The sequence below is a fragment of the Hemitrygon akajei genome, chromosome 4, assembly GCF_048418815.1.
Source record: "Hemitrygon akajei chromosome 4, sHemAka1.3, whole genome shotgun sequence".
Classification (NCBI taxonomy): domain Eukaryota; kingdom Metazoa; phylum Chordata; class Chondrichthyes; order Myliobatiformes; family Dasyatidae; genus Hemitrygon; species Hemitrygon akajei.
In genome coordinates this window covers 12,814,376-12,830,966 of record NC_133127.1, presented here as the reverse complement: position 1 = coordinate 12,830,966, position 16,591 = coordinate 12,814,376, and the positions used below count along the sequence as shown (strand labels likewise).

Sequence of the window (16,591 nt, the reverse complement as noted above, 5' to 3'; positions counted from 1 at the left end):
AAACCCAGTCAGTTTTCCGAGATGTAAGTTGATATTACTGCCCTGCAAGCAATTTAAGAAAGTGCTCTTTACTACTTTCCCTCCTCCGATGCACAGCTGGCACAAGCCTGGGCTTAGTGGGTGGCAATTGTCACAGGGATCAGAAGTTGATTTCAAGCCCCACCCCAGAGGTTGCAGAACTTGAATGCGACATAATATTGTCATCAGGGCTGTGAGACGTTTTAAAGAGCCCTCCACCATCTTCTCTAAATTCAAAGAACTCCTTGGCAATACTGGCTGGTGTTAAATTTTCAAGCAGTATCGCCAAGATAGACAGCAAAATTATTGGAGTGCCTACGATGCACTTGATGTCCTTTTTGAAATGTTCTGAAAGCACAAGAAGGTACCAGGCATTTGTTGAGTCTATCTTGAGTTCTCCCATGTTTGTAACCACTTTGAATAACTTCACGGTGTTAGACTCTGGTGTTTAAATCAAAGGTTCTTTTAGAAGTCTGAAGCAAGGCTGCTTCATGATCATTTCGTTATGAGTTGATAGAACAAAGGGAAGTTGAAACAGACAGGCAGAAGACTTCTACTTGAAAAAGAGAAACTAAAGAACAGGAAAAGATGGTACCTATCATAAAATGGCTACTTTTATACCCATGAGATAAGAAAAATTCCATAGATAAGAGACAACCAATTAGAAACTACTTAATACTGTAGTGAAAAGTTAACCAATGGAGGGAAACATTTGTTCACCTAACGTAGTACAAAGCTTTCAGAATTATACTTTCTATAGCCGCTAGAGGTATATTAAATTATTACGTACCTAAAGGCTACTTAAAATAAAGCAGATAATTGATTGTTTAACTGCAAAGAAAATGACAATTAAAATTAAATGACGGGTAGACAGGGTGGTGAAGAAGGCTTTTGGCATCCTGGCCGTCATCACTCAAGACGTAGGTATTTGGAATATTGTGTTCAAGTTTGGATACCCTACTGAAGAAAAATGTCCTTAAGCTGGAGAATGAGGGTAATCTTAAGGAGATATATAACATCATAGTTGGGTTTAATGCACACATTCTTTTTCCTCTGATAGGGGAATCAAGAACTAGAGGGCATAGGTTTAAGGTGAGAGGAAAAAGAACCTGAGGGGGCAACGTTTTCATCCAGAGGTTGGTCTTTATAGAATGAGCTGCCAGAGGAAGTGGTTGAGGCAGGTATGTTAACGGCATTAAAGGCATTTGACAGATACATGGATAGAAAGTTTAGCTTTTTTTTTATATAGATTAGCTTTATTTATCACATTTATATCAAAGTGAAGTGTTTTTTGTTATAACAACTAAAGACGGAGGGATATCGATGATACATAGGAGAACATTTAATATAAAGTGGTATCAAGATCAGTACAAGATTGTGGGCTGAATGGCTTGTCCAGTGTAGTACTGTTCTGTGTACGCAAAGGTCAGTAGTATGTGGAAGGTCTAAGCCAGAACTTAGTCACTCTTCTGTCAAATTTACTTTTTGTCTTTGACCATTGCAGCAAAAGTATGTGCGATGTTCAGTCCGGGCTGAGATCAGGCATCTACGGAGAGTTCTGTGCCACAGAATAAATGTACTAGATCTGCAGCAGGTACGTTGTAGAGGGAGGTGTGGGAGGCAAGTGCAGAGTTTGTTCTCCAACAAATCATATGAAAATATAATGGAGTTTCTTTCTGCAGGTACAGATACTATTCGACAACGAGCCTCTGCCAGAGCACATGACCATGAAGCAACTTTGGCTCTCGAGATGGTATGGCAAGGTGAGAATTAGAATCAGGTTTAATATCACTAACATGTCGTGAAATTTGTTTTGCGGCTGCTGTACAGTGCAATACATAAAAAACTATAAATTACAATAAGAAATATATTTAAAAAAAATAAGTTAAATAGTGCAGAAAGAGCAAAAATAGTGAGGGAGTGCTCATGGGTTAGTTCATGAACTATTCAGAGATCTTGAAATTGAATAATTTTTCAGACTCCTGTATCCTCTACAATGAAAAGAGGGCATGTCCTGAATAGTGAGGGTCCTTAATGACAGTTGCTGCCTTCTTGAGGTGCTAGCTTTTGAAGATGGTGATGGTGGGGAGGCTAATGCCCATGGTGGAATTGGCTCAGTTTACAATCTTCTTCAGCTTTTTCTGATATCTAGCCTTGCCATTACCATACCAGACAGTGATGCAATCAGTCTGAATGGTCTCCGTGGTACACCTGTGAACATGTTCCCTGGGATGGATATTGATTTTGAGCGTACTGTTCCTATCTTCCCAACTTTCACCCTCTCCTTATCTTCTCTGTCCCTCAGCCCACACCAATGGTCCTGCAGTACAGCGTGAGGGAGAAGCGAGGAAGATGAAGTACAAGGTGCATTCTGGTGCCATTTGCCAGATGTCTCAGTGTGTTTGAACTGTGGGCTGGGTAAGCAAGCTTGGGCTGGACTGATCCTGCAGCCACACGGTCCTAGAGTACCTCTGTTCACTGACGTCACTAGACTGAATCAAGTAAACGCAGAGCTGCAGCAACATTCATAACTTTGAAGACGCCACTACTCTGTGCTCTGATGTGTGAAAGAGCTGAGCTCACCCCATCTCGGTCTGCACTCCACCCCTTCTCCACCACTTCCTCCTGAGGAACTGAGTCCTGAGAATGTACTCCTTCTGATCAGCAGCTAGCATTGATGGGCCTTTGGAGAACTGAACTGTATTCCTGATGACACCACAAAATGCCAATCACTCTTATGGCAAAGGGTCTCAAGCCACAGCCCTGAATATCGTTGGCACAGCAAAATTGACCTGGATGACGAATGTCTCGGATTCACCACTCCACCTTCAAGCAGCTCAATGTAAAGCTGTCAAGGGGAGCCAGAAATACATTTTGTTTGTTTGTTTATTTATCTCTTTTAATTATTTTTCTTTATTCCAAGTTAACCACCCATCAGGAAATTTGGGCTAAAGTTAGTTTTTAATGAAATGAGTGTTCATTACTCCTTTCCCCACCCCCTCCCTTTTCGCCCAGTGAAAAGCAGCAGTCCAGAATGGAAAAAGTGTTGTTTATCAGCCCCATTCCCATTAATAAATCACACCCAGCAACGAGCGGAGATCAGCCTGTCTTGTTTTTGACACTTCTCCGCAATCCTTAATTGCTCCACTTCTTCGATGTTATTTCTCGATTTTAAAGGTTGTGATGAATGTATGTGCATAAAGTTTCTGTATTATTGTAAAACTTCTACTGAAGCTTAAACTCAACTCTGTTCAAATTATCATTTTTTTGTCTTTGTGGGTGGGGACCCAGATTACGCACGGAGGAGAGCCTGTGCAACTCGTCCAAGTGGTCATCTTAAGACATAGGAGCAGAATTAAGCTGTTCAGCTCTTCCAGTCTGCTCTGTTAAACCCATCACCCCTACTGGGGCATAGGCCACAGACAGCAGCTAGTCAAGAGTTCCTTGTCCTGGTACAGTCTTTTAAATTGTCCCCAAGTCTTTTAAATTATCTTCTTCCTCCCAGGGATTAAGTCTTTGGAGCTTCTGTTGGAGTTTTGTAGCTGTAGGTTTTTATGGATAGGGTTGCTAGCCCCATGCTCAACCCTCCTGCATACATGGTGAAATTGATTCGATCAAGGCTGATTTATTATCCCTCTCAACCCCAGTCTCCTGCCTTGTCCCTGTAACCTTTGACACCCTTACTAATTAAGAACCTATCAACCTCCACTCTAAACATACCCAATTCCTTTATAATATGGTACTTAATTATAAGGATATTGATAGGTAAATGCAAGCAGGCTTTTTCCACTGAGGTTTCAAGATTCAAGATTCAAAAACTTTATTGTCATTCTAACCGTACATCAGCTCTGCAGGGCAGAATGAGACAGTGTTTCCCAGGGGCAAGTGCAATCATAACATAACAAACACAACAATAAATAGTAAACGTAACAATAAATAGTAAAACATAACAGCCACATGTCGGTTAAAATCAAGTTATAAGTGTCCAGTGCAAGTTATAAGTGTTCAAAGCAGAGTCAGGAAGGGCAGCTATTTAGCAGTCTGACTGCCTGTGGGAGGAAGCTGTTTAGTAGCCTTGTGGTTTTTGTTTTGATGCTCCTGTAACGTTTGCCTGATGGCAGAAGAACAAACAGTTCATGGAGAGGGTGTGAGGGGTCTTTAATGATGTACTGTGTCTTCTGGAGGCATCGACTCTGAAAGAGGTCTTGGACAGAAGGTAGGGAGACCCCAATAACCTTCTCTGCTCCCCTAATCACCCTCTGCAAGGCTTTTTTTGTTGGCAGCACTGCAGCTGGAGTACCAGGTTGTGATGCAAAAGGTCAGCACACTCTCAACCACTCCTCTGTAGAATGTAGTTAAGATGTTAGTGGGGAGTGATGCTTGTTTAAGTTTCCTCAGAAAGTTCAATCTCTGCTGGGCACCGTTTCACAATCCCAGTGGTGTTCCTGGACCAGGTGAGATCGTCTGAGATCTGCTCCCCAAGGACTAAACCAAAGGTACTGGTTAAGAGTGAAAAGTTTAAGGGGAACATGAGGGGAAACTTCTTCACTTAGAAGGTGGTGAGAGTGTGGAATGAACTGCCTGCGCAAATCGTGCATGCAAGCTCAATTTTGACATTTAAGAGAAGTTTGGATAGGTACATGGGTGGCAGGGGTATGGAGTGCCGTCCTCTGGGTGCAGGTTGATATGAATAGGCCGTTTAAATAGTTTGGTTTGGGCTAGATGGGCTGAAGTGCCTGTTCCTGTGCTGTACTTTCCTATGACTCTATGTCTTAGCCTCCACAGTCGTCTGGTAATGAATTCCATCTTCACCTTGTTAGTAAACTGGCGCAGTACTGATTCTTGGAAGGCTTGGACCTTGGTCTGAAGCTGCTCTTACAGACACGTGAAGCTGTGGAATATTGACTGTTGCCCTTGTTTTCTCAGAGTAATACACCTCTGAAGCAGGTCCTTTGGCCCAGCTCATTCATAGTACCCACTGTGTTAGTCCCATTTGGTATTATTATTATTAGTATTGGTTTATTATTGTCACGTGCACCAAGCTTGTCTTGCATACTGATCAAATCATTACACAGTGTGCATTGAGCTAGAGCAAGGTTAGAAACAATAACAATGCTGAATAAAGTTAACAGCTACAGAGAAAGTGGTCAGATAAGCAATAAGGTGCAAGGTAAATTGTGAGGCCAACAATCCATCTTATTGCACCAGAGTCTGTTAACAGTGGGAGCGAATCTGTTCAAGTCTGGTAGTAAGTGCTTTAAGGGTTTTGTATCTACTACTTTAACCACTCCTACCCATGTACTTATCCAAGTGTATGTTCAATGTCATCATGACTGCTTCCTCCAGCAGCTCGTTCCATATACACACCATCCTTTGTAAGAAGAAGTTGCTTCTCGGGTCCCTTCTAAATCCTTCCCTTCTCACCTAAAACCTTTGCCCTCCAGTTCTTAGTTACCCTTCCCTGTGAAAAACACTATGTGCATTTGCCCCATCTATACCTCGTGATTTATATACCTGTGGCAGGTCATCCCTCAATCTCCTTCATTCCAAGAAATAAAGTCCCAGCCTGCCCTTTAGTGCTGGCAACATCCTCTTAAATCTGTTCTGCATTTCTGCCAGCTTAATGATACCTTTACTATAACAGGGTGACCAAAACTCTACACAGTACCCCAAGTAATGGCTACACCAATATCTTTACAACTGCAGCATACTGTCCCAACTCCTATACTCAGTGTCCTGACTGATAGAGGCCAACATGCTAAATACCTTTTTCACCACCCTGTCTGCCTGAGGTGCCACTTTTCACAATGTGCTTGTAGTCCTAGGTGTCTGTTCCACAACATTCAATACCCTGTCTAATGGTTATATGATACCAATGAAGTTCCCTATACAACTTCTCAAAGTTGCAGTGCAATTTGATAGGGCTGGTTAAGAAGAGGTATGGTGTGTTGTCATGATTTGTCAGGGAACTGATTTCAAGAGCCTTAGGTTAGACTACTCTTAGTAAGTACAGTGTTTATTTCTGGACCCCACATCATAGGAATGTGGAAGCTCTAGAGGGTGCAGACAAGATTTACCAGGACGCTGTCTGGACTGGAGGATCATGTCATGAGGGTAGGTTGAGTGAGCTAGGGTTTTGTTTTCTCTTTTGAGTGAAGCAAAATGATAAGTGTCTTGATAGGAAATGTACGTGATGATAAGAGACATAGAGTGGATAGCATCTTTTTCCCAGGGTGGAAATGCTAATGCAGGAGTGTATAATTTTAAGGTGATTGGAGGAAAGTATAAGGGGAATGTCAGAACTGGGTGTTTTTTTTTACTGCAGAGTGTTTTTACTGTTCCCTGTGCATGGAACAGGGTGCCAGGGATGGTGGTGAAGACCTATATTAGGGACATTTTAGAGACACTTAGGCTCTTGGATTAAAGAAAAATGAAAGGTTATTTGTGAGGGAAGGGTTAGATTCACCTTGGAGTTAGTTTAAAGGTCAGCACGACATCGTTGCCTGAAGCGTCTGTCCTGTGCTGTACTGTTCTCTGTTCTGTATCCTGCCTCATCCATTGCTGTTGAAGCAGGGACCTCGTAGTCTTGTGCGACAGGTTATCCAACTGTCTGTGGCTTTCTGCAATGTCTGGAAGGTAAGTGTGTACAAAGCTATTTTTTTACCAGCTGTAAACATGAGCTTTGAAACCAACCCTTCCCAGTCCATACAATTTCTCTTTCTCTTAACTGTTACTAATGCTCTCAATAGTCTGGAACCGGAGTAAATCACAGAACTGCTTTTGTTTCCTAATCCTGTTCAAGTTCTCGGGTAGCCTTCTGCCAGTTTCTTAAATTTAAACAATCTCCCTGAAAAGGAAATTGGCAGCTTTTTTGAACGACGTTCCTGAACTGTAGAACTCAGTTCCTAAGACTGTGATGTAGACTCAGTTGACATTTGAAGCACCAGCTCAAAACTTATTTATTTAACCTTGCTTTTAACTAACATTGTTTGTATGATTATTATTTCCATTCGTACTTCAACCAGGTGAGTGTGGTTGGTGGACCTTGTGGCCACTCCCTTCTTCAGGGAAGGGCACTCTTGCAGTTGTGAGAGTAATCAGCTTATGTACCAAGATAGTGAAAGGCATTATTCTACATGATCATTCTAAACATAATTACTGTGAGGTAGCACGGCAGGAAACAGTAATAGACTGCAGATTGTATTTAGACAGATCAGGTGTAATGGTTACAATGAATTGGATTGAGAAATCAGAACTATTGTACAAGAGGTCCATTCTTAACAATAATTAATATTCAACAATGGATTAAGATTAACTTTATTTGTCAAATGTATATCAAAACATACAGGGAAATACATTGTTTGTATCATTGATCAATATAGTGCAAGCATGTGCAGGGGGGCATCCCACAGGTGTTGCCATGCTTCCGGTACCAACAAAGCTTGCTCTCAGCTTACTAACCCTAACCAAATATCTTTGACATGTGGAAGAAAACTGGAGGAACAGGTACACCACAAGGCTATGTGCTTAGTCCCTGCTCTGTTCGCTTTATACTTATGGCTGTGAGGCTAAGCACAGTTCCAGTGCCAAACGTATTTGAATTTGCTGGCAACACCACTGCCATTGGCCAAATCAAAGGTGGTGATAAATCAGCATACAAGAGGGAGGTTGAAAATTTGGCTGAGTGGTGCCACAACAACAGCCTCTTACTTGATTTCAGCAGGGCCAAGGAGGTGATTATTAACTTCAGGAGGAGGAAGCTGGAAATCCATGAGCCAGCCTCATCAGGAAATTATATGGTGGAGGGAGTCAGGAATTTTAAATTCCTTGGTGTTACCATTTTAGAGAATCTGTCCTGGATCCAGCACGCAAGTGCCATCATGAAGAAAGCTCAGCAGCAGCTCTACTTTCATAGAAGTTGGCAAAGATTTGGCATGTCATCTAAAATTTTGACAAACTTGTATAGATATGTGGTGAAGAGTATTTTGTTGTATCATGAATTGGTATGGAAACAACAATGCTCATGCATGGATGGAAAAAACCTATGAAAAATCCCTTATCGAAATGGCCCAGTCCATCACAGGTAAAGCCCTTCCTACCATCCACAGAACGTGTTGAGGCAAGGAGCATCCATCATCAAGAGCCCCCACTACCCAGGCCATGCTCTCTTCTCACTGCTGCCATCGGGAAGAAGGTACAAGAGCCTCAGGACCCACACCACCAGGAACAGTTATTACCCCTCAACCGTCAGGCTCTTGAACCAAAGTGCATAATATCAACACTGAATTGTTCCCACAGCCTATGGATTCACTTTCAAGAACTTTTCTAATGATCTTGAAATTTATTGCTTATTTATTTGTTGTTATGATATTTTTTCTTTCTTTTTGTATTTGCACAGTGGTGCTTTGAAGCATATTGGCTGTTTGTTCGTCCTGTTGGGTGTGGTCTTTCATTGATTCTATTGCATTTCTTGTATTTACTGTGATTACCTGCAAGATAATGAATCTCATGGTTGTATATGATGATGGATGTGTACTTTGATAATAAATTTACTTTGAACTTTGAAATCCATGCGGTCATAGAGATGGTACTATCCCCTTATGGACGGCAGCAGGAATCAAACCCTGATCAGTGCTAACCCCAACTGTACAGCGATTGTGCTAACCCCTTCTCTGGCGAGCCACCCGTTGTCCTTGAGACAGGTGGTGCATGTTTTCTAGTTTTTGTATCTTCTGCCCAGTGGAAGGGGGAGAAGAGAATGACTAGTGACAGAAGGGCCTTGGATTATGTTGATTGCTTTCCCAAGGCAGTGGAAAGTGTGGATGAAGTCCATGGAAGGGAGGCTGGAGTTCGTGTAAAATGAGCTGTGTTGACAACTCTCTGCAGTTATCATTACCATGTTGTGATGTACCAGATAGGATGCTTCCTATGGTGTAGCTGTAAAAAGGAAAATTGGTAAGGATCATGAGGGGCATGTGGAATTTCCCTAGCTTTCTGAGGATAGGTTGAGCAAAATGTACAGAAAGGCCATACTTTTCTGAAAATTAGTGGGAATTGTCTCTGGTTGTCAGCAAAGGTTCACGATACATAATACTCCAGGTGTTGTTTCCTTATCCTTGTCTTATGAGGATAGGTTGAGCAAGCTAGAGCTTTTCTCTTTGGAGGATGAGGTAACTTTATATATGTGTAAAACATGACAGACATGCATTGAATGGGCAACCAGAGCAGAAGATATCTGGAGGAAAGTATGGTTGGGTGAGGGAAGGAATGTCAGAGTTAAAGTTTTCACACAGTTGGTGAGTGTGTGGAACATGCTGCCAGGGTTGATAGTAAAGACAGATACATTAGGGACATTAAAGAGACCTTTAGATTGGCTCATAGATGATGGAAAGATGTAAGGTTATGTGGGAAGGAAGGGTTATATTGACCTTAGAGTCAGTTCAAGCGTTAGCAGACCATTGTGGGCAGAAGGAACTGTGCGTACTTTCTATGTTCGGAGGAAGTAAAGGTGCTGGTATGCCTTAGCTATTGCATTGCCATGGTTTCATCAGCACAAATTGTCAGTAATAAGTCCCAGGAACTTGAAGCCCTTAACCATTTCCACCTCGGCATCATTGTGTAAAAGAATAGGGTTCTCCCCATACATGCCTACATAAAGGCAGTGGGCAAGGTGAGGAATGTCACAGCCTCTGAAATGTACAGAAAGGTGGTATTTTTCTGAAGATGAGTTAGAACCGTCCCTGGCCATCAGCAAGAGGTTCACTGTATGTAATAGTCCAGGGACAATCTTGCCAAAGCCCTGTGAAATTGCGCCAAGAATTCCCTACCTTTTGTTGAAAACCTTCACTCCGTCCATCACAACAGGTGGGATAGACACAGTAACCACCCATTTTAATTCTACTTCCCATTCCCATTCTGTCATGTCAGTCATGGCTGCCTCTACTGCCATGATGTGGACATTCAGATTGCAGGAGCAACACCTCGTACTCCATCTGGATAGCCTCCAACCTGATAGTGTGAACATTGAATTCTCTAACTTTCTGGTAATTGCTACCCCTTCACCTCCTCTTTTTCCATTCCCCTTTCTGACTCCTCTCTTACTCCTCTCTTCCTCACCTGCCCTTCACCTCCATGAGAAAATTCACATGGTCACAGGGAGAACGTGTAAACTCAGCACAAACTATGAGCATTTGAATATAAACTAGAGGATCTTTTTTAAAAGTGCAATGTATGTCTCTTGGATCAATTGTATTAAAATAATACTGTTCCCTGCAATTAAACCAGTAAATATACTTCTTATTTCACCTCTCCAATCCTGATGAAAGGTCTCAAATTGTGAAACATCAATTGTCCAATTTCTCCAAAAATGCTTCCTGAACCGTTCAGTTCCTCCAGCTCCAGCTCCTTAGTGTGTTACTATAGAAAATATGTTCCTCACTTGGAAAAACTGATTGCAGGCAGTTTTCTAGAACAGACCCCTGTGTGACCCAGGGACTAGCTGTATATTATGTCACTCCACTCTTGAACGAAGAAAGGAGATTATAGGCCAGTTAATTTGAGTTGGAATAAAGGAAGCCTGTTCTGATTGGCTGCCAGTGACTAGTGGTGTTCCATAGTGGTCTGTGTTGGGACCCCTTTTTATGTTATATGTCAATGACTTGGATGACAGAGTTGATGACCTTGTTGCAAAGTTTGTGGACAATATGAAGATAGGTGGAGGGGCAAGTAGTCTTGAGGAAGTAGGCAGGCTACAGAAGGATTTAGACATTAGGAAAATGGGCAAAGCAGTGGCAGATGGAATACAGTGTTGGGAAGTGTATGGTCATGCACTTTGGTAGAAGAAATAAAAGGGGAAGACTTTTCTAGATGGAGAGAAAATCTGAGGTGCAGAGACTTGGGAGTCCTTGTGCAGGACTTGCTAAAGGCTAATTTGCAGACTGAGAAAGGCAAATGCAGTGTTAGCATTCATTTCAAGAAGACAAGAATATAAAAGCAAAGATGTAATGTTGAGGCTTTATAAAGCACTGGTGAGGCCTCACTTGGAGTATTGTGAGCAGTTTTGGGCCCCTTATCTTAGAAAGGTTGTGCTGACACTGGAGAGGTTTCAAAGGAGGTTCACAAAAATGATTCCAGAATTGAACAGTTTGTCATATGAAGTCTGTTCACCTGAATTCAAAAGAATAAGGGGTGACCTAATTGAAACCTATCAAATGGTGAAAGACGTTGATAGAGTGGATGTAGAGAGGACGTTTCCTATGGTGGGTGAGTCTAGGACGAGAGGACACAGCCTCAGAATAGAGGGGCATAATTTTAGAACGGAGATGGGGAAAAATGTCTTCGATTAGAGTGGTGAATCTGTGGAATTTGTTGCCACAGGCAGCTGTGGAGGCCAAGTCTTTATGTATATTTAAGGCAGAGGTTGATAGATTCTTGACTGGTCAGGGCATGAAGAGATATGGAGAGAAGGCAGGAGACTTTACTGTGCCATATGGTCCATGACCATGATTGATCTTGGCAAATTTTTCTACAGAAGTGGTTTGCCATTGTCTTCTTCGGGGCAGTGTCTTTGCAAGATGGGTGACCACAGCCATTATCAATACTCTCAATTGTCTGCCTGGCATCAGTGGTCACATAACCAGGACTTATGATATGCACCAGCTGCTCATACGACCATCCATGGCTTCACATGACCCTGAACTGGGGGCTAAGCAGGTGCCACACCTTGCCCAAGGGTGACCTGCATGGTAGCAGAGGGAAGGACCTTTTACCTCCTTAGGTAGAAATGTATTTCCACCCCAGCACCCAGTATATAAGATTGAGGGGCAAAGATGGGATAGATGGCCAATATCTTTTCCCAGAATAGTAGTAAAAACAAATGGCCATAGGTTTAAAGTGAGAAGAATGAGTTGTAAAGGGGATATGTAGAGTTTTTTATAGAGTCATCATAAGCATGTGAATCAGAGTAACACAAAATGCTGGAAAAACTCAGCAGATCAGGCAGCATCTATGGAAATGAATGAACAGTCAACGTTTCAGGCCAAGGCCCTTCTTCGGGACTCATGACATTGACTGTTCATTTCTGTGCACAGGTGCAGCCTGACCAGAGCTTCTTCTGCATTCTGGTGTGTGTATTATCCCTGTTTATATGGCATAGGGTTTGTTGTTTTGCAGCAGCAGGTCAGTGTTGGTGCTGAAAGCTGCCAGAGGAGCTGGTGGAGCCAGATAAAATAATCACTTTTAAGAGGCATTTAGTTATTTCTGCTTGCACTAAGTCAGCAAGGTGTGTGGTCCTAATGTGGACAAATTAGTGTAGATGGGGTTTGTTAAGGTCACAGCTGGGATGGAGGGGTGGGTGTGGTAATGGGGACAAGTTCTCACTACCTATTTAAATGCTCCCAAATAGCCTCTGACAATCATGGCCAATTCCTGGGCTTCACATGCAGCTTAACTACTTAGCCTGGTGCAGCCAGTTTTACTGACAGGAGAAGGGGCAAAGGTGGCTTACTGGCACCTTAAAACCAGTCACTTTGGACTTGTAAGCCATGATTGGCACCTCACCTAGGAGGAGGTCTGAACTCAAACCTCCACTACCCACTCATGGGGAAGGATTCAGGAGCAAACCCCGGGGATATGTCTGGAGCTGGAGTCTCTATGGCAGTCCTATGTTGCATTGAAAGTTGACCGGCAACTCCTGCAATGCTGTTGCTGCCAAACTGTGTCAGTCTTTGCTACTCAAGACACTGGAGGAACTCAGCAGGCGATGCAGCATCCATGGAAAAGAGTACAGTTAATGTTTAGGGCTGAGGCATGTCAATTCTGAACATTTTGCCCATCTACACTATCAGGCCCTTCATTGGTTGGGGTTGAGTGCAGGGGGGCAAAGGTGAGACCCTTACTGAGGACAGAACATACTGCCTCAGAGAGGGGATGGCGAAGACCCAGCACGGATGGGAGGGGGAAAGGGGGTTGGTACTGTCAGAGGAGAGCAGAGTGTTGGGGTGTTCAGGGGCGGTGGGGTGAGAGGAAGATTAAGTCTCTGAGGACCTAAGAGCTGGCAGTGGGACCTGAGAGACACGGGATTGCGGAATGGTGGTGGGGGAACTGGAGATGGGGGTTCCTGCAGAATCGGTCTTTGTTGTTGCTTTGAATCTATCAGCTGCATGGAGAGGGGGAGCCTGCTATATGGGCAACATGCTCTCCATATCATACAAGCCTGGCTTGTGTATCACTTAGACAGCTCGGACACAATATGCATGGTCAACCCCAACCAATGAAGGGCCTTGTAGTGTAGATGGGCAAAATGTTCAGAATTGACATGTTGGGTTGAAGGGCCAGACTCTATCATGCACATGTCTGTTAATGGACAACCTATTGATCTGACACAATGATTTCTGTTCCTGGGCACTCTAGGCCAGGAAAATGTCTGAAAAGCAAAAGAATATGCTGAAAATGCTCAGCACAAGGCAGTAGTGGGTAGCACTGCCATCTGGTGGACAATGAGACTTGAGATTCAGATTCATTTGTTTATCATGAGTACATTAAAATGTGCAGTGAAATTTGTCATTTACGTTAACAACCATCACAAAGGGTATGCTGGGGACGGCCTGCCAGTGTTCTCATTCTCTCTCTCACTCTCTCTCTCTCTCTCTCTCTAACACACTCAGGTGATGATGGGGCCCTCTGTATCAGGGAGAGTTCCAGTGACCCATGGCCCTCTGAGAGAAAACCTTTTGCTTCCTGGGTTTTGAATTGGTGAACACTTACTTTTAAACAGTGACTCCCAGTGATCGATTCTTTCACAAGGGGGATCTTTCTCTCCATATCTGCTTTGACAACACCCTTCAGGATCTGTGTGTTTCACAGATGAATTGTCTAACCTATCCTCATAAGACCAACTCGCCCCTTCTAATTATTCATTTTCACTCTTTTTTATTGATTTAAAAAAATAAGGATAAGTACAAATCAGAGGAGAAGTGATATCAAATACATATTTCAAGAAAAGTACAAAGAAAGGAATAAACATGGTCAAAATCATGTATAGTATAATATTGAGCTAATATAAAAAAGGAACCACAACTCCTCTTGACAATTCATAAAAAAAGACTCAAAATTTCTATAATTGAGAAGAAAAAACCCCACTAAACTAACCTAAAACAAAAAAGACTGGGCAGTCCATTTGAGGATATAATTACAAAAAAAGGGAAAAATCACCCCGTTCTAATTATTAAGAAAGTAAACATTTTCTGAATTGTTTCTAGTGTATTTAAATCCTCCTTTAAGTAAGGATCGACTCTATTCCACTAGTAGCTTCACCAATTTCATAACAATAAGATCGAAAAGGTGCAGAGAAAATTTACAAGGATGTTGTTGGTACTTGAGGATCTGAGTTATAGGAAGGGTTGAATAGGTTAGGGCTTCATTCCCTGGAGCATAGGAGAGTGAGGAAATTGGAACATAGATTCCTAGGAGAATGAGGGGAGGGTTGACTGAGGTATGCAAAATTATGAGGGGTAGATAGGGTAAATGCAAGCATGCTTTCTCCACTGAGGTTGGGTGAGACTAGAACCAGATATAAAGGGCTATATTGATGACAAACAATAGCTTTGCTGAGAACAGCAGAAGGTGAAACAGAACTGTGTTTACTTGAATGAGGCTTATTGTTATTAGTGTAGTAAAATAAATTTCCCCAATTTGATTAGGTCAGGACTAGATTGTAATAGATAAGCCAGCATTTATATCACCATCTTGAACAATTGTTAACTACCATTGATAACAGTTCCTTGCTTTGACTCTTGTTGGAATACATCCATTCTGTGTGTTCCAAAAGATCTCCCAACAGGTCTGCCATTGCATCTCTGCTACCCAATCCAGTAACCTAACTTGCCATTCACATTGGTGAGCTCTGTGGTCAGTTACCCTCATTTTCAGCATAGAATACCAGACACAAAGAGATTGCACAGATGCTGGAAATCCAAAGCAACATGCTCAAAATGCTGGAGGAACTCAGCAGGTCAGGCAACATCTATGGAGGGGAATAAATAGTTGATGTTTTGGGCCAAAACCTTTCATCAGGAAATGAAAAGAATGGGGAAGAATCCAAAATAAGAAATAACTAGTCTTGGATCTGTTCTTGTCTTCCCCCAAACTCAATATAAAATTCAGTCATGTTATGAAGATTTCACAGATCCAATTGACATTAGCATTACTGTGTATGTAACACACTGTGAATGCTTTATTATAAAGCATTTCCTTAACTGTCCCATCGTATATTTAAAGACAGGGTGCCGTTGTGTATGTAATATTTTGGTAATACTGTAAATTTGTTGTTGATTAAGCATTCTTGTTTGTTTAAATAATTCATTAAGGATTATGTGTAAAAATAAGTGAACTGCATGTGTCATGACACCACCATGTGGTACAAATGCACTTCGCTTGAAGTAAAAAATGAAGTTGGACTCATATTTCGAACTCCCGTCTTTTCCTTTCAATTAGTTTAATGTTTTGGAGTTACAAACGTAACAGTGCTGACAAGCAACACAGACAAAATGTTGGAGGAACCCAGCAAGCCCTTTGGGTCTGGGCCCAAAACATCGATGGTTTACTCTTCCATAGATGCTGCCCGCCTGCTGAGTTCCTCCAGCATTTTGTGTGTGTTGCTTGGATTTCCAGCATCTGCAGATTTTCTCTTGTTTGTTGATAGTGGTGATGAGGAAGTTTTAAATGACCCCTTTGACTACTGCATTGTATTCTTGAAGCACAGTGAGATGTCTGAGTTTTTCAAAAAGCACAACAAGAAGCGGTTGAGTAAAATGAAAGCAGCACAGCAGTTTTGATTCACAGAAGGAAACGTGATCCAGTTTAAGAAAACTGGCAGGAAAATGGAAGAATTCACGGGTTCATAAACAGTGGGTACCAGGTGAAAATGATCATTAAAAAAAGAGCAGAAATGTCTGGCTACATGGGAACGATCAATGCATTTGATCACACAACAGATAACTGGATATTTTTTCAGGTTTCTTGTTTTGTGGCTGCCTGCTAAGCAGATGAATCTCAGGGTTGTATAAGATGATGAGAGGCATTGATCATGTGATTAGTCAGAGGCTTTTTCCCAGGGTTGAAGTGGCTAACATGAGAGGACACAGTTTTAAGGTGCTTGGAAGTAGGTACAGGGGAGATGTCAGGGGTAAGATTTTTATGCAGAGAGTGGTGATTACGTGGAGTGTGTAGCGGTTAGCGGGACACTTTACAGCATCAACAATCAATTTCACCACTTCCTGAAATCTCTAATTTCTGGCTACTCAATACCACTCATCTTCTCTGTTGCTGACCTGAGGTCCAATCCAAGTCTCAAACAATTCAGTCCTATTTCCCCCATTTCTTTCCTTGTGATCTACCTTCTCTCCCATCAATTTTACCCTTATTCTCCTACACCTTGGGTACATTACAGAATTAGTATGAGATTTATTACTGAGGTATATATATATATATTACAAATACACATGCACACCACCTATAAGGAGTCAGAAAAAATATATAAAGTTGTTAAATTAAATAAGTAGTGCAAAAAAAGTAG

General features: G+C 42.1%; 1 protein-coding gene across 2 annotated transcripts in view; it reads left to right on the top strand.

Annotated features, from left to right (window-relative positions):
• Positions 1 to 3,274, top strand: part of pcgf1 (polycomb group ring finger 1) — a 64,895-nt gene extending 61,621 nt beyond the window's left edge. For both annotated transcript variants that reach the window (XM_073042100.1, XM_073042099.1), the window contains 3 exons: positions 1,523 to 1,612; positions 1,701 to 1,781; positions 2,324 to 3,274. In XM_073042100.1, the coding sequence (XP_072898201.1) occupies positions 1,523 to 1,612; positions 1,701 to 1,781; positions 2,324 to 2,374 (222 nt within the window). In that variant the 3' untranslated portion in view covers positions 2,375 to 3,274. The remainder of the gene's footprint in view (positions 1 to 1,522; positions 1,613 to 1,700; positions 1,782 to 2,323) is intronic.
• Positions 3,275 to 16,591: the final 13,317 nt, after the last annotated feature.